Source organism: Cadophora gregata, assembly GCF_030347475.1.
Source record: "Cadophora gregata isolate MNR1 chromosome Unknown scaffold_3, whole genome shotgun sequence".
Taxonomy (NCBI): Eukaryota; Fungi; Ascomycota; class Leotiomycetes; order Helotiales; family Ploettnerulaceae; genus Cadophora; species Cadophora gregata.
The window spans coordinates 763376-779462 of record NW_026695926.1 but is presented as its reverse complement, the minus strand read 5'-3'; the positions used below and the strand labels follow the sequence as shown (position 1 = coordinate 779462).

Below are 16087 nucleotides of genomic sequence, written 5' to 3'. Positions count from 1 at the left end.
CCAGTCGAGCCCAGTCGAGCCCAGTCGGGAGCATTCAGGCTTGGACAGAGCCGTTCTCATATCTAGGTACTTGACCGGAAGTGCGCTCGTTCATACGTATATTGCCCAAATGTTTTCGTCGAAGGTGGAAGTGCCACATTTCTGGAGTAAAACGGGTCGTGAAGAACCAAAGGCAAGATAAATTTACTACCAATATTGAATTGAATGCAATACTCGAAAGCAGAAGGCTGACTTTTTAGAGCTTTCAAAAGGCCGTTCTATAGATTACTTTGGTGAAACTGAGGTTTATCGGTTAAGCGGTGTCTCGAATGTCAGCAGGCGCGTAACATTACCCCTTTCGGCACTGTCGGTCTTCTTTCCAGGTGCTGTTAAGCGATGACATAAGCTGCACCTCAACACCTCAACAGCTGCCTGAAAGCGAATCTAGACTTGACCGGTCAGCTTTATAGACCATCTCATGCAACATCGTAAAGTAACGACATCGTGAAGTACATTGACTGATTGTATGATTGATTCACCACCACGATGAATGGTAAATCCATTCCAACACCTGGCGATCAAACATCCTCGACTTCCTTCGCGCCCCCTCTTCCGAATCCTGCCCTCTACACTACTAAAGATCACAGAATCTACCATGCTCCATCGCCGCCACTATATCCTGGGCCAGATGACTGCATTATTCATTTCCGCGCCAATGGCATATGCGGGTAAGCAGTTGTTCACATTCCCGTGCCACAGGTCTAAAGTGTCCCTCAGTTCCGATCTACATTTCTGGAAGACTGGAGAGATAGGTACCTGTATCGTGTCCTCCGACTACGTCCTCGGCCACGAAGGAGCCGGCGTAGTCGTCTTCACAGGTTTCAACGTGAAGCATCTCGGCCCTGGTGATCGCGTTGCCATTGAGCCGGGAGTGCCTTGCCACGAATGCCGCAATTGCACAACAGGCGAGTACAACCTGTGTGCAGATGTTCAGTTTTCCGGCGCACCGCCTTTTCACGGCTCGATTCGTCGATATCACGTTCATCGAGCGAAGTATCTGCACAAACTGCCAGATGAATTGTCCTTCAGCGACGGCGCCTTGTTGGAACCTTTGAGCGTCGTATTGCATGCATTTGAGCGCGTACCGGTTCGGTTGGGCCAGCCTGTTTTAATATGCGGCGCTGGACCAATTGGCCTGATTGCTTTGGCCGCGGCAAAGGCGAGCGGAGCGTGGCCGCTGGTGATCACAGACATTGATGCTTCGAGGTTGGAATTTGCGAAGAAGTTTGTACCAGAATGTGATGTTTATCTGTCACCTCTGCATGGTAAACCAGAAGATATCGCTGCCGATATTACAGCTTTATTCACCGAGGGAGTCGGGAGCGATCAACCAAGCGTTGTGTATGAATGCTCGGGCGTGCACAGTAGCTTTAACACAGCGATATATGCGTGCCAGAGAGGTGGACAGGTCATGATTGTTGGAGTAGGGAAAGCTATCCTAGATGGGCTTCCGTTCATGCATGCGTCTCTCGCTGAGGTATGGGTTTCTGTGCAAGAGCATCCATCCTCCCTGTGAATAATGTTACTAATACTTACACCCTAGATTGATATCAAATTCATTAATCGGTATCACCACTCATGGCCATATGCGATTCGTTTGCTGCAGTCTGGTTACATCAATCTGAGGCCACTGATCACGCATACTTTCCAACTGGATGATTGTGTGAACGCTCTACAGACTGCGGCTGATCGGACGAAAAACTCAGTCAAGATACATATTTTAGATGGAGACCAAGAGTGATGGAGACGGTTTGCAAAAAGTGATTTTTGAGGCTGCGTTTTCTTGGTGGCGTGACGTATTTCTTTACACACAGAAAAGGCCCAAAAGAATGTCACTGCATAGCACACCGCCTCATATGCATCCTTTCTGAATTTTGACATGATAATAAGACAACTGGGACACCAAGAGACGTATCTATTCTTTCGAGGAAGAACAGGTACATCAAACCCAAATTCAGGCATTGTAGGCTTTTTCCCCACGCTGTTGAGAAGTGTTTGTTTCAAGGTTCGCCAAACCGCCGAATTTTTCCGCCAACAGACCGTCGCAACATCTGCCAATCATAGATGGTGGGTTAGTGAGACAACTTCATGCTATGATGCGTACGACCTGGAACAAGAGAAACAAGTCCTTCGTGAAAGTGAGATTTGGTTTACAGGTGAGCTTAGTATGTTTAATTCGTATTGCCCTAAGACGATTTTATACAGATACTTCACTTATGCTTTCCAACAAACGCCACGACCTTCGCAACGAAATCCTGCGGGCTCTCCTCCGCCGTTCAATGTCCACTCTGCAGCACTTTCACAACCTCTACATTCTTTTAGAACTCGCGAGTCTGCTCCTCCGCAACTTCCAGTAGAATACTCATCTCACCACACAAAGCAGCAGCGGGCATCTTCAGCAGCCCCGATTTCTTCAACATTGCCTGATTGTCCTTGGCATCCTGTGGGAAAGCACGGTGGAGCTCGAATCCAGCATGCATGCCACCGGGTTGGGCGAAACTGGCAGCGTAGTGATCGACATCTCGTGGTGTGATACCCACTGGATTGAAGCCAAGGCGATCGTAGAAGTGCTTGATATATATCTTCTCCCGTCCCTGGGTGAGTAGTTCAGGGAGGTCTAGTTGCTGTTGGAACTTAAAGTGCCACATGCCAGGAGAGTTCTTGAAGATGGACTCGTACGGTTTAGCGACGGGTAGGGGGCACTCTCCAAACATTACCGAGCGAGTATGATCTGGGTGTGACTCCTTCTCAAGTTACTCGAATCAAACATGCGTCTCAAGCTCTCAGGTCCAGACTTCAAAAGTCAAGATCCCGTATCGGCTCTCGCAGACTTCAGATAGCATGTAGTCATGTATGAGAAACAATACGTGCCCCTTGGATTAACAGAGGAGAGAAATGAATATCCTTACTGCCAAATGATCGACGTCGGAAGAAAGTTAGTCATCCATAACATCTCCGGTTTCCTCGCTACAGAAGCCGTACACTATCTGCAACAATTTAATCTTCTTCCAAGACAGAGATGGCTTACTCGACATGGAGAATCCCACGATGATGCTGCCAGTCGGATTGGAGGCCATGCGGAGCTCACCCCTACTGGAGTCAAATACGCAGAAGCATTGTCGTGATTCATTGATTGCCACAGAGACGCGTGGGCCATGTCACAACAGGTGGTAGATGGCGTTCACAAGAATGAACCTTCGGAGAATCTGCAACGAGGCACGCCGGCCAACCATAATCCCAGAAAATTCCAGGTCTGGACCTCAATGATGCAAAGAAGTATACAGACAGCACAAAACATCTCAGCGCCAGAGTACCAGACGAAACATCTCCGCATGCTAGACGAGTTAAACGCCGGCGTTCTCGAAGGCTTGACGTGCGACGAGGTCAAAGACTTTTACGCAGATTGGTATTCTCATCGTCAAATGGACAAATTTCATTCCCGGTATCCTGGCACTGCCGGTGAGGGGTATTTTGATGTGACGAACAGACTCAAGGCGGTTATCCTGCGCGTAGAATCCGAGACGGATCATGTTCTGTTGATCTCTGGGCTCGCTGTCACACGCATTCTCTTGGCCTATTTTAAAAGGCTCCATAGTGAGGACATCGTGGATTTGCATGTCCCACTCGGCACTTTGCATGTATTGGAACCGGTAAGATACTTATTTGATTCTATGATTGCGAATTTTGGCCATTCAGAAGAGTGTCGACTGACGTACTTGACAGAAACCATATGGTGTGGAGGATCGGATTTATGTGTACAATTCTGCGACAGAGTGGTTTGATTTGAAAGAGTAGGAGGAAGTTATGCTATCATCATACATTGCAGCCTATACATGCAAATAAACCAAACACTGGACACTAATTGTCTCATCAGATGTCAGAAGATAGCTTCTCTGTAGAGGCCTGGTATAAGTGTGGTTATTTCACGACAGCTCGGCACATGAACAGTAGTTCTTGGTAGAAGTTTCCAACCCCAGTTAGGCAGCTCTTCATATTTTGTTAACAGACACATACTATAGCTGTACTATCAATGGATCGAAATATCTGACAAAGGACATAACGTTGGAGTGTGTTGTCATCCTGACAATCAACATGCGATACCGAATCGTCCCGAATCCTCAGGTACATTCGCCTCAGAGTTCCTTGACATGAACTGTGGCTCTGTAAGCGCAGGACAGAGTCCAGACCATTAAAGGCGTGGTCATCGAATGCTGCCGAACCAGGGGCTTTATCACTAAGTACCCCGCATCAGAAAGTCTGGAGGCGAGACGGAAGCGTTAATCTGCGTTCTATTCCACCAAAACAGGTTAAGCGAGGTTCTCCACTCAAGCGAACCCATCTAATTGCCTAAACGGGCAATTTTAGGCGCTGCCACCCTTTCGAAGCGCTACGCCCTGCCTTTCCAAGACCGAGAAGGTTCATATTGGATACTGATATTCAACACAGGGACAAAGTTATGTCGTCTAGAGTGTTTTCTCGCAGGGTTGCCGAGTTGTGATTGTGTTTATTGAACAATACATATGATATAAGTTTCAGTTTACGCCTGGTGCGCCCACTGCTGAAGGCACATCACAATATCCTGTCCAGCAACTGTCTTCGACATTTCGACACAATGGCACCATCACTTGCAGAGTACGAGGACGTCGCAGCCCTGCAGCCCATCAAGATCGATCGACACAAGTTCGCCAACATCCATGCGCCTGACAGCAGATCCATACCGCAACACACGACTCTATTGGAACTGGTGAGAATGGGCCTACTCATCAATCTATTGCCCTCGCTGCTTTATATCGTGCGATGCCGAACTTATTGTATATCCGCCCCTGCGACACCGAAGAAGTAGCCGGCGCATTCATCACCGCTCTCAATGCTACCTCCACTCCTACCTTGCTCTCCTTGTCGCGCCAGAACCTCACTCAGTTCCCACAGTACTCCTCTCGGGAAGGTGTCCAGAAGGGCGCACACGTCTTCATCGAACGAGACGACGCCGACGTGACTATCATCGGTGTCGGCTCCGAGATGGGCTTCGCAATGCAAACCACGGAGGCTCTTGAACGGGACTACAACATTAAAGCCAGAATCGTCAGTTTTCCTTGCCAGAGACTGTTCGACCAACAAAGCAAACAGTACAAAGAGAGTGTGCTCCGCCATAAGAGCAAAACACCGATTGTGGTTATCGAGGCATACGTGGCTTACGGGTGGGAACGCTATGCCGATGCGAGCATTAGTATGAGCAGTTTTGGCAAGAGTTTACCAGGTGCTGATGCGTATAAGCATTTTGGATTTGAGCCTCCGGTCATGGCTGAGAAGATTAGAGGTCTTGTGGAGGAGGTTCGGCAAGAAGGGATTGAGTCGTTGAAGGGTGATTTCAGGGATTTAAATGGAACTTTGGGCTATGGCTTTGAACACTGAAAGTGCATATTTCCCGCATGCTGTTGCCAGCAATGCCTGATAGATAGCTGTTTATATGAGGAGTTCGGGGTAGCGCATACATATCAATAGAAATCTTGACTGAAACCCACGAAAGTACTACCCAAAACTTCGGGAGAGAGTGATGCGGATGTATGCCAGGTGAAACTCGGCCACACTCAGTGATAGACGTGTATCATTCATTTCGGTGACTGTCCCTAATCTACAATTCCATGTGGAAGAATGGAGACATAATCCAGAGGAGCCAATTCAGCCCCGCTCGGCACACCAATCACCTTGACCACCTCTCCTTTCTGGATCTTAATACTAGGAAATGTGATTCGCGTCGCAGAGTGTCCATCGAGGTAAGCAAACGGCTCATGTCCAAGGCTGTCTTCATTGTTCCCTGCCCATTTCCCAATCAGCCTGTTACCAATGTGTAATTCCCATTGCGATCTACCTCCGTTCAAATCGAAATAGTTGACTGCAACATCGTACACGCCAGAAGGGAAGTCTAAGACAGAGCTTGCTGTTCCTGTCGTAGTGTTGGATGTTGTGACGACTGCGTTGTACTTGGATGCAGTCTCAAAGGGCGTGACAGGCACAACCTTGTAGCCAGTCAAGGTCATATTCTCAGCTTCGATGCGCCACCGATAGTTGCCAACGCGCCTGGCTTCGTCCGGTATGCCAGACAGATTACAGTAGAAGTTGTTGATGGCATCGCGCCAGACGATAGAATGGCCCGATTGGTATTTCAATCTGAATAGTACAGCTTCGTATCGTTCGTTGTCAATCTTGCCCTTCAGCGATTCCCATAATGGCACAAAGGTCTGAGCAGTTGCGGCTCCTTTGTAGTGAGCATCATAGAAGTGTTGGATAACGGTCTTACCGGATTGGAGACGATAGTTGTAATTAACATGATGGAACCAGAGCAAGAGCTCATCCGGGGTCGTTTCAGGCTTCTCAAATCTAGCTGCGACTTCAGCCGGGTACTGTCCGGAAAAGCCCGTGCCGTTGTAAACTGTGCGGTCCATCCCAATTGAGTTCCTATCTGCCCGAGTCCATTGGCCCCAGCCATTGTTGTCTTGGGATGCCGGATTAGGTCCGAAATGGGTGTACAGGATATCCGTCAGAGTTTGAATCCCTAGGTTGCCGCTGTAGTTCTCGTACGCCTGCCAAGACTCCATGGACATCTTGGTGATGACATTCAGCACTTTTCGATCAAGTCCAAATGTGAGACGAATCCAGTCTTGCAAAATATCTTGGGAATCTTCTGTGGGATCCCATGCCAAGCGGCCGTATGCATATAAGTTTGACATTGCCAGATGGCTTCCCAGCCAGGTGTTGTTCGTCCCGACGTTCACGACAGCGGCTGAGCCTCCTAAAGGTCGGTTTAAACGTTCACTGGAGATGATATCTCTGACCAAGGACTTCTTCCCATCAACACGAAGGTCGAAACCCAGGATTGTTTTCCAGAGAGGCGGCAAGTAGACGAGGTGGTTTTGCTGCCCAAGATATTCCTGTGCGACCTGAAGCTCCACGGCAGTGCTAGTTTTCTTCAAGTGAGAGAAGAGAGGCGAGACAGGCTCTCGAATTTGGAAGTCGATTGGCCCATACTTGATTTGGACGACAACATTATCGTCAAACTTGCCATCCAGATCCTTGAAGAACTCAACAGCCGCATTCGCACGGTCTGCCTTCCAATTAGACTGATTGAGCTGATCGTACACAAATGCACGGAACATGACAATTCCGCCATGAGGCTCAAGGGCCTTTGCAAGAAGGTTTGCGCCTTCCGCCAGTGTGCGGTTGTAGTGCAATGGGCCAGGCTGCCCTTCTAAGTTTGCCTTGACGAGATAGCCAGCCATATCAGGGACACGACGGTAAATCTGATTGGTGACGTTGGTCCAAAAAGAAATCACAGAAGGATCTAGGGGATCAGAGGTGTTCAAACCGAATGCTTCAGGAGAAGCGAAATTGAGAGACATTCCCAATTGAACTCCATATGGTCGGAAAGCGTCTGCTATTCGGCCGAGTCCTTCGATGTTGTCGGCACTAAGCAGAGTTGCGTTTGCGTTGACGTTGTTGACAACCACTGCATTGACGCGGATGGAAGCAAGGAGGCGGGCATATTGAGCTGCTCTGGTCATATTTTGCACAACATGGCCTTTCTCAAAGAAAATCGATGGTCCACCATAACCACGTTCCACACTTCCATGGGTTCCGCTATCGTCGAGGTTGTCCCACTGATTCACCCAACGGATTGGTGCATTTGGGTTTGTGGCATATGCAATTGGCTTGAAATTGCCCTGCGCAATTGACGATAGGTACTCGAAGGCTCCATAAAGAGCTCCCCGCTCATTCTGGCCCAGAATTTGAACGGTACTGCCTTTGGTATTAAGCCAGAATCCTTCCTCGTCGAGGTTGGGGACGCCTCGAGGTCTGCCGTAAGCTTTGGTGTACGAATCGACAGTTCCAACGATGATCGACGATCCAGCATTGGGTCCCTGATGGGACAAGCTGAGAGTCTTGCCCAATATACCTTTGATACCTGCTTGAAGTTCCAGTCCGGCCGTGTATATTGGACTTGTCGTGGAATCATTGAATGCAACGATAGCTGAAGGAATGGCGCCGGCGTGCTGGCTTGCATCTGGAAGAGGCGCATATCGTAGCCAACCACTCAGTCCGTTCTCGCCTGCAGCCAAGCTGAGGGAGGCTGAGAAAGTAAAGAAAACACGGCGCATGATAAGTATAGGAGGTGATATTGAAGCATTGTTCCCAGTTCCAAGGGACAGAAACGAGTATTAAGAGACCTCGGAGTTGATGAATTGAACTGGAAAAACTACGCAGATCAACACCAAGACTGACATTCACGTCGGGGCAGAATTCGTGATTTAGGCAAAATACCTAGCGTGGAGGTGTCAATACCGCAGTAGACTAGATTGAAGTCTAGTGGATTCGGCTGATATTTGCCGGAAAGCTTTATTCGAGCGAACAAGACTTTTTCATCCCACTTTCAGAAACGTTAATGCGGGGTACGGGATTGCCCTACTGTAACTTAGCACCCAAGCAGGGGGATCTGTGGGGGGGTAGAATATAGGTAGTGTTTCACCGGCGCACTGCGCCTGTTACAGCGGCGCATGCGCAATCGATTTTTGGTGGGGGAGCCTGGCGCATGCGCCTGAACTAAGGATTTGGCAGCGCAGGCTATCTTTACTACGCTGAAGAACGCTGAAATACCTACAAGAGGTAGCCTGTAAAAATCCTAAGACACTGAATAGTAAATACTTAAGTAAGAGGTAAATAAAGTAAGCCTTTGTACTCCTTATACTACCTTAAAAGTAAAAGCAGGGGTTAAAGAATCGTTTTAGGATTATATAGTTCTTTCTTAAAAAATTGTTTCTTATTAAAAACGTTCCTAGGCTTACGATTATCTTACCTATCTTTTTGCTTAAGGCAAATGATTATCCGTGCTATGCGCTGCTAAGATCCTTAGTTCAGGCGCATGCGCTAGGCTCCCCCACTAAAAATCGATTGCGCATGCGCCGCTGTAACAGGCGCAGTGCGCCGGTGAAACACTTCCTGTAGAATATGCTCGGAAAACAGCGAGAGTGTCCGAGGCGCATCGATAGTCGAGCACTTTGTTCCAACTTGAAGTACCTGACTCCTGATAATTGACATTCTATCGTGGTTTCCTCATCAGGGTCTCATGGACCACTTTCCGTCTGGAAATATCAAGCTCAATTGTTGAGACAGCAAAATTCCTGGGATGGAAAGCAAAACTTGTTCGAGTCACCATGCGGAAAAACAATAGTGTATCTGACCCTCAACATGAATACCACAGCGCAGAAGAGAAACAAGAAAAAGGGTAGAGCGTGTACTGATCATGGAGCTCTTTTATACTGTCATAACCAGTAGAACTTCTGCAATAAGTTTGCAGAGGCTGGCAACGGTAAGAGAGTCGGCGAAAGGTTTCAGTGGTAGTATGTCCACAAGAGTTATATGAATGGGTATTCCGAAAAATGAAGAGTCTCTTCAGATTTAGACAACAAAACCAAGTAATGTCCCATCCTCAAGCGTAGACGACAGAACACAGACACTGCTCGATGGGTTCACTGAACTGCAAATCACTAGATACATGATATGCATGGCGTTTAGTTTGATCAGCTCAGCCGAGATGGACAATTCTGGTTGTCCAAACTTTTCACTGCCGCTGACTGCAGACTCATTCCAGTATCTGCCGGACGAGCTGAATATCTCACCACAGTAGTGGCTCCAGTAGCTAATCTCACTCAAACGGGCGATGTTCCTGGCTGAGGGTGACTGTAATGATGCTGAGGTTAGGCTCACACCAACTCCACTATCGGGACCAAAAGATCGTACTATTCAGCGCAGCTGAATATGCCTAACTCGTGTTACATCAACTATTGCCACGTGCCCTTACAATATCTCCCCTCTTAGCACGCTTGTCCTCAAGCGTCTAAAGCTGAAGAATTGTCGTGACGCATCGGATTACTTAACACGTTAAACCCCCAAGGGATATGACGTTAACTGTCCTCACAAGTAAACTCGTCTGGAGGAGAGCCTTTTTCGATAATATCACCCCTTGTCAGCACAGTCAATAGTTGGTTCGCTTAGAGGGCCGCTACTTCGGCCTTCACTCGGCTTTCGAGTTACCCCTTATATCGCGAAAACTATCTGCGTACCGGGGCGCTGAACTCCACTATCAGGACCAAAAGATCGTACTATTCAGCGCAGCTGAATATGCCTAACTCGTGTTATACCGACTATTGCCACGTGCCCTTACAGTGACACACGTACTGTTATGCCCGAACATCAGAACGGCTGAGATCGCAATAGGGCTGAAGCCAAGCTCGCTTGAGCTATCACTATTTACCGTCGCTTGCCGTTGAGCGGGTGCAGTGCCTTAAGTATTAGCCAACCAAAGCTGTGTGCAACAGATGCTGCATGCAATTGATACCGTTATTAGAGTTAGATATTGCACCTTGTTTCGGAATATAGCTTCGGGTGTTTTAAAAGCTATAAGATAAATTCCAGTGTTTTAGCTATAAGGTAAATTCCGGTGTTTTAGAAGTTACCAGTATAAGGTTTCCTTCTTACGGATTTCGGGAAACTACTAGATTTATAAGCTAGCCGGTTTCATAAGCTAGAGCCTCTGGAACCTTCCGGTTTTACAGTAGAAGTAATATGAGCTAGCTTAATACTATCCCAAATTAGGAAATGGAACGTAGTTATATAGAGCTAGAGATCCCCTCGAAATAATGGAATCATTATACACTCCAAATATCTCTACTTTACAACCGTATCACAAACAGGGCCATCAAATGCCAGCGAATGAAAGCCAGAGGACAATCCTAGAGGATTCCAAGCCTCCAAGGTTTGAAAAGCAATGGTAGATGATAATGAAGAATCCTTTCACCGCTTCATCATTCCCTCGTCGGCGATTTTTCATCGATCTCAACATTCACGATGCGACCCCTCCATATTGTTCTTAGCCTTGGTTTGGCCGCTGCAGTTATATGGGATGGACCAAAGTCGACGGATCCAGCAAATCTGATTACTGCGAGTATCAGTCCGAAGCCTACTCAAGCTACCGAGCTGGTAAGAAGAAAGAGAGATGCCTGGCCTGCAAGCTTCTGCGGATTCGTGGGTGGTATTTCCTGTGAGTTTCTCCAACAGGTAAAGGGATGTTTGACTGAAGGAGTAGCTCTTGGTGCGACTTGCTCTCCGCATTCGTCTTGTGTTTGGAACACCGATTACTTCGTCGTTGGATGCTGTGCAACCGAGAGCAAGGCTTGCCTGTTTTTTACTTCGTGCATTGATAAGAACTCGCCAGCTACCGCCGCAGATGACTCTCTCGTTTTCACATGGTACATTCTCTCGGTGCAAAACTGATCATTGAATCTAACATGGACAGCCGTGGAACGAAAACATGTTTCCAAAACAACTATCCCTCGAACTACAGGCAATGGGTAAGCTGCTTGCCCGTGTGTATGGTGTTACTGACTTTGTAGGGATGCGGATACAATGCCACTTTCATCGCCCTAACATACGAGAACATGAGTGCGGACGCAGCAACAATTCAACAGGCATTCATTGGAACCGCCGAACTCCTGGCCATGACTACAGTGACAGCAACAACGATTTCCACAATCACAGCTGTTTCAGAATCTTCGTCGAAAAGCCCTAGTACTGGTACAATCGTCGGAGCGGCGGTTGGAGGGTCGGCTATCTTCGTTGTCGGAGCTGTCATTATTGCTGCTCTATTGTTGAGGCGCAGGCAAAACACCCAGCCAGCCATATCAGGACCAATCAGTCCCATAAGCAGTCCAGGGATGACAGGCCAAGGGAGCGCTCAGATGGTCGGCTTCCACCATCCGACAGGCAGTCACTTCAACAGAGACCAATTCCAGCCCATTGTGCTGGCTACAGGACATTCTCCTGGAAATTCGACATATTCCCATCCGCAATTTGATCAGGGCTACCCGCCTCCGCAGCCCAGTCTAAATCATATAGATGGAATATATCAGGCTTATCGACCGCCCCAGTCACCGGGCCCGCTGCCTATGTCTCCAACACCCCGAGAGATGGATGCTCGAAGCACAAGAAGTTTTGGGGTAATGTCGAGGAAGCCTGTGGCTGGCGACGAAGATGTGGCTCCGCCTTTGCCATTCACGTCTCCTTCACGTTGAAGTTGGCATTCTGTGAGGATTGATGAACAAGGATTTATGCGACAAGATGGTATGACTGGTGCCCTGCAGAGGCCCTCGGCGATTTGCTTTCTTGATGGCTTGGGAATGCGCGAGGCCTATGACCCGACAAGCGACAGGGCGTGCAAAAAACCCTTGAAGTCGCGCGACTAGAGCTTGACGAGCTACTATCTTTAGAAATGACTGGACATCAAGTTACCGAGTCCTGTTGTTAACAGTTGCGAGCATTCGAAATAAGTCGAATTAGGAGACTGTGGTGGCACACTGAACTTGGGCACACGATGGCGGAACAATTGGATTATTAGCGTACATGCTTATACAACCAGTGCAAACGATAACTCACTTTGATGCCGGCCAAATCGATACATTTATATATTCGCACTCAGGAAGGCTCAACTTTCTCTCATTCCAAGGCACCGTCAAACTAACGAGGGTTTCTTCTTAATTCCCAAAGCAGCAGCATGATCTTTCTTCTTCTTCACAACCCTCTTAAAGCTTGGTGGCGGCATTGCCAAAGCCTCTTCTTTCGTGATTGCAGGTGCTGGCCCAACACCCGCATCGTACTCCTCATCATCGATGACTTCTTCCATGGCCTCATGCCGCCTCATGAACGCCTGTCGAGCAGCTTCTTCATCTTCTCGATCCTGTCTCTCTCTTTCTTCGTTGATGCTTTCCCGTGCGACTGTGACTTCAACGCCATCCTTTCCCATTCTTTCGTTCCTGGCATTCCGAGTCCGAATCTCATCCAAGGCATCTGCAACTGCCATTTCCCTTTTGGCATCTAAAGTCTTGGTCTCCAGCTCTTGCATAGCATTCTTTTCTTCCTCCTCTCGCTCCAGCCTGTCCAGACGCTCCTCATCACTCTCTTGTTTCCCAGCCCCATTCATTCGCCATGGCTCTGTATTTCTCTTTGCCCCTCTCTCGCATTCGTAATCCATATTCTTCGGGTCAGTTTTGAAAGTGATTTCTCCAGAACATCTTGTGCATCGAATGTAGAAGCGGTAGATGGGTATGGAGTAGTATTTCTCTTCAGTGGTCTCTTTGCGCGCATTGAATTTGCGACCCTTGTAGATGTATTCGCCGCAGGCTGTACACTTCATGGGAAACGGTGCCATCAGTCGGACTGTTTGAACTTTGGGACCTGCTCCTTTGGGTGCGCGTGATCGTGTGATCTTTGAGGGATCGAAGTCGGGGGGGTAGTACTTGGTCAGGACCTTTCGTTCAGACATGGTTGGCTAGAGATTGGAGTTGTTCGGGGGCGGTGGTAGTCAGGAGTAGGAAAGAAAGATTTTTGTATTTTGGTAAGTCGAGGATAGCTTGGCTGCTGAGGGCAATTTGATGATCGCTGTGTAGCCGGAGTGGTTGTTGGAAATTGGAGGTCTGTAGATGAGGCGAGGTAGAGGCGGGCATTATCAGATTCCAAGGCTGCTTGGGTACCTTGTTTGCACAATGAGCGCTAGCCTAAACCTTATTTGTGCATTTTATGCCCAGCCAAGACTCTCAGCCTCGCGTCTCCCAGAAGTTCCCCTCGACGCGACTTCCAAACAAAACATTGAGCGCAATACAGAACGCAGTTTCTCTATGGCTTGAAACGTCAAAGCCGCAATTTGTCCTTAAACTCTATGCGCAGGGATTCATGAAGTCACGAACCTTCTGCGAGTGCCCTCAAAACGATCATGGAGAAGTTCTTGCGGGATTGGCGCCAGGATGCGCTGAACAGGCACCAGTACGATTCGGCCATTTTCATAGGTGACAAGCTGTTAGCATTGACCCGTAAGCTCCTTGCACTCGTCCTAGATTTCGCATATTGATCGCTCGCAGAGAACGACAAAGATGCCTTCTGGCTTGCTCAGGTTCATTTCTCTACAGGCAACTATACTCGCGCTCAAAGCTTTCTTTCCAAACAAGATTTAATTGCACGAAACCCATCCTGCCGTTATCTTGCCGGACACTGCTTGATCAAGCAGAATCGTTTTGAAGAGGCGCTTAATGTCCTCGGCGAGAGGAACCCTACTCACCTCATCGCAGCTGTCAGCAACAGTAGGCGGAAAATACAGCATACGAACGGACACCACAGAGCAGGGGCGAAGGCCACGGGGCGTGGAGACAGACATGACCGAAGAGATGATGGAGTCCATGATGAAGCCGCGAACATACGATTCGAAGCAGCCATGTGCTTCCTTCGAGGGCTCTGTTACGCCAAGCAGAATGCGTTTGATCGCGCAAAGGAATGCTATAAAGATGCCGTACGGATTGATGTTCAGTGCTTCGAGGCTTTTGAACAGTTGATGAAGAATTGTTTGATGTCTCCAGATGAGGAATGGCAGTTTCTGGACTCCCTAGACTTTGATGCTATTTCTGTGACGGACGACCCTTCCTCTTCTCAAGAGGCTGCAGAATTCACAAAAATGCTATACACGACCAGATTATCGAAGTACAAAAACCCTACAGCTTTCTCAACGGCGACCGAAACGCTCTCAACACATTACAACCTTTCTAACAATCCCGATCTGCTACTTTCGAAAGCTGACCTGCTCTTCACACAATGCAAGTTCAAAGATGCTTTGACCATTACAAATTCTATCCTTCAAGACGACAAGTACAATTTCAGCATATACCCCCTCCACTTGGCCTGCTTATATGAGCTGCAATTAAAGAATGCGCTGTTCCTCATATCCCATGACCTGGCAGACAACCATCCCGAAGAGCCTTGTACGTGGCTGGCTGTTGGAGTGTATTATCTTGCGACGAACAAAGTTGCGGAAGCTCGAAGGTATTTCAGCAAAGCAAGCATGATGGATCCTCATTTTGGGCCTGCTTGGATAGGATTTGCCCACACCTTTGCCGCCGAAGGAGAGCATGATCAGGCAATATCAGCATATTCGACTGCCGCCCGGCTGTTCATGGGCACACACCTGCCTCAACTGTTCTTGGGCATGCAAAATCACATGTTGAATAATATGACTCTTGCCGACGAATTTCTCAAGACGGCGTACGGGCTTTGCACGACCGATCCGTTACTTTTGAATGAAATGGGTGTGGTATTCTATCATCAAGAACGCTTACAGGAAGCTGTCGAGAAGTTCACCGATGCCCTACGGATTGCAGATGAGATCGACAGCGATCCAGCAGCTTGGATCTCAACACGATCGAATCTTGGTCATGCATATCGAAGACTTCATGAATGGGACTTGGCATTTGACCAATTTGACGAAGTTCTGAGACTTGGGGGCAAAGATCCTTCTATTTTCTGTGCGAAAGGACTAGTTCTGATGGAGCAACATCGTCCATTCGATGCTGTTCTGGTGTTTCATGAGGCTCTGGCAATCTCGCCGCAAGATGCCATTGCCACGGAGCTGCTGAACAAAGCACTGGAAGAAACCGCAGGTGGCGGGCCCGATGGAGTGGATGACATCGGCGAGGACGACGAGTTCGAGAGGGAGATTGCTCAAAAGAAAGTCGAGGCATCTCATTTCTTTGCAAGAAGAGGAGGAAAGGGGAAAGAGACGTTCAGGGCGAGGTATAGCAGCGGAGTTGGGCTCGACGGAAACGGTAGTCTTATGGACCTAAGTGATGATGATTGACGATCGAAATGGCATAGTCGGCATACAGCATTATATGGCGTTTGGGTGGAAGGGCAAAACATAGCGAGGGATAACTTATGTTGGAGGAATGGGGTAATAGCATTATATTGGAATGTTTACAATGATAATACAAGAGAGCCAGGGCTCCAAACGAACATGGTGCCCGTTGCCAGAATCAGCTCTGGTCTTTCCTCCTAAACGCCAGATCAAGTACACTGCAACCTAGCGTGCAAGACTTCGACTGATTCTCCAAGCATCCTGGTTTCCTTACAGGATATTGCAACTTTTGTGTCCAATCGAAAATACTCCAATCCGCGTGACTCT

General features: G+C 48.2%; 8 protein-coding genes across 8 annotated transcripts; 5 read left to right on the top strand and 3 right to left on the bottom strand.

Annotated features, from left to right (window-relative positions):
- Positions 1 to 525: 525 nt before the first annotated feature.
- Positions 526 to 1780, top strand: ONS95_008793 (uncharacterized protein; the record flags this gene model as incomplete). Its single annotated transcript, XM_058502346.1, has 3 exons — positions 526 to 707; positions 757 to 1516; positions 1583 to 1780. The coding sequence occupies 3 exons, from the start codon at positions 526 to 528 to the stop codon at positions 1778 to 1780; spliced, it is 1140 nt and encodes a 379-aa protein (XP_058361274.1).
- Positions 1781 to 2357: 577 nt separating this feature from the next.
- ONS95_008792 (uncharacterized protein) lies at positions 2358 to 2753 on the bottom strand (the record flags this gene model as incomplete). The annotated part of the gene is made up of 1 exon (XM_058502345.1): positions 2358 to 2753. One exon carries the CDS (start codon positions 2751 to 2753, stop codon positions 2358 to 2360), a length of 396 nt encoding a protein of 131 aa, XP_058361273.1.
- A 441-nt stretch (positions 2754 to 3194) lies between these two features.
- ONS95_008791 (uncharacterized protein) lies at positions 3195 to 3834 on the top strand (the record flags this gene model as incomplete). The annotated part of the gene is made up of 2 exons (XM_058502344.1): positions 3195 to 3689; positions 3763 to 3834. 2 exons carry the CDS (start codon positions 3195 to 3197, stop codon positions 3832 to 3834), a joined length of 567 nt encoding a protein of 188 aa, XP_058361272.1.
- A 1002-nt stretch (positions 3835 to 4836) lies between these two features.
- Positions 4837 to 5451, top strand: ONS95_008790 (uncharacterized protein; the record flags this gene model as incomplete). The annotated part of the gene is made up of 1 exon (XM_058502343.1): positions 4837 to 5451. One exon carries the CDS (start codon positions 4837 to 4839, stop codon positions 5449 to 5451), a length of 615 nt encoding a protein of 204 aa, XP_058361271.1.
- Positions 5452 to 5655: 204 nt separating this feature from the next.
- ONS95_008789 (uncharacterized protein) lies at positions 5656 to 8763 on the bottom strand. Its single transcript, XM_058502342.1, has 2 exons — positions 8501 to 8763; positions 5656 to 8448 (listed from the first exon to the last, which is right to left on the bottom strand). Exon 2 carries the CDS (start codon positions 8190 to 8192, stop codon positions 5667 to 5669), a length of 2526 nt encoding a protein of 841 aa, XP_058361270.1. The 5' UTR covers positions 8193 to 8448; positions 8501 to 8763; the 3' UTR covers positions 5656 to 5666.
- Positions 8764 to 10938: 2175 nt separating this feature from the next.
- ONS95_008788 (uncharacterized protein) lies at positions 10939 to 12161 on the top strand (the record flags this gene model as incomplete). The annotated part of the gene is made up of 3 exons (XM_058502341.1): positions 10939 to 11339; positions 11387 to 11441; positions 11484 to 12161. 3 exons carry the CDS (start codon positions 10939 to 10941, stop codon positions 12159 to 12161), a joined length of 1134 nt encoding a protein of 377 aa, XP_058361269.1.
- A 437-nt stretch (positions 12162 to 12598) lies between these two features.
- Positions 12599 to 13408, bottom strand: ONS95_008787 (uncharacterized protein; the record flags this gene model as incomplete). The annotated part of the gene is made up of 1 exon (XM_058502340.1): positions 12599 to 13408. One exon carries the CDS (start codon positions 13406 to 13408, stop codon positions 12599 to 12601), a length of 810 nt encoding a protein of 269 aa, XP_058361268.1.
- Positions 13409 to 13706: 298 nt separating this feature from the next.
- Positions 13707 to 16082, top strand: CDC16 (anaphase promoting complex subunit cdc16). The gene is made up of 2 exons (XM_058502339.1): positions 13707 to 13952; positions 14001 to 16082. Exons 1-2 carry the CDS (start codon positions 13856 to 13858, stop codon positions 15761 to 15763), a joined length of 1860 nt encoding a protein of 619 aa, XP_058361267.1. The 5' UTR covers positions 13707 to 13855; the 3' UTR covers positions 15764 to 16082.
- The last annotated feature ends 5 nt before the right edge of the window (positions 16083 to 16087 follow it).

Bases quoted from the DNA above. Each gene is read 5' to 3' on its own strand.
- CDC16 (XM_058502339.1), top strand. From the start codon at position 13,856: ATGGAGAAGTTCTTGCGGGATTGGCGCCAGGATGCGCTGAACAGGCAC. The intron at 13,953-14,000 runs GTAAGCTCCTTG...GATCGCTCGCAG, and splicing joins CAAGCTGTTAGCATTGACCC to AGAACGACAAAGATGCCTTC.
- ONS95_008789 (XM_058502342.1), bottom strand. From the start codon at position 8,192: ATGCGCCGTGTTTTCTTTACTTTCTCAGCCTCCCTCAGCTTGGCTGCA.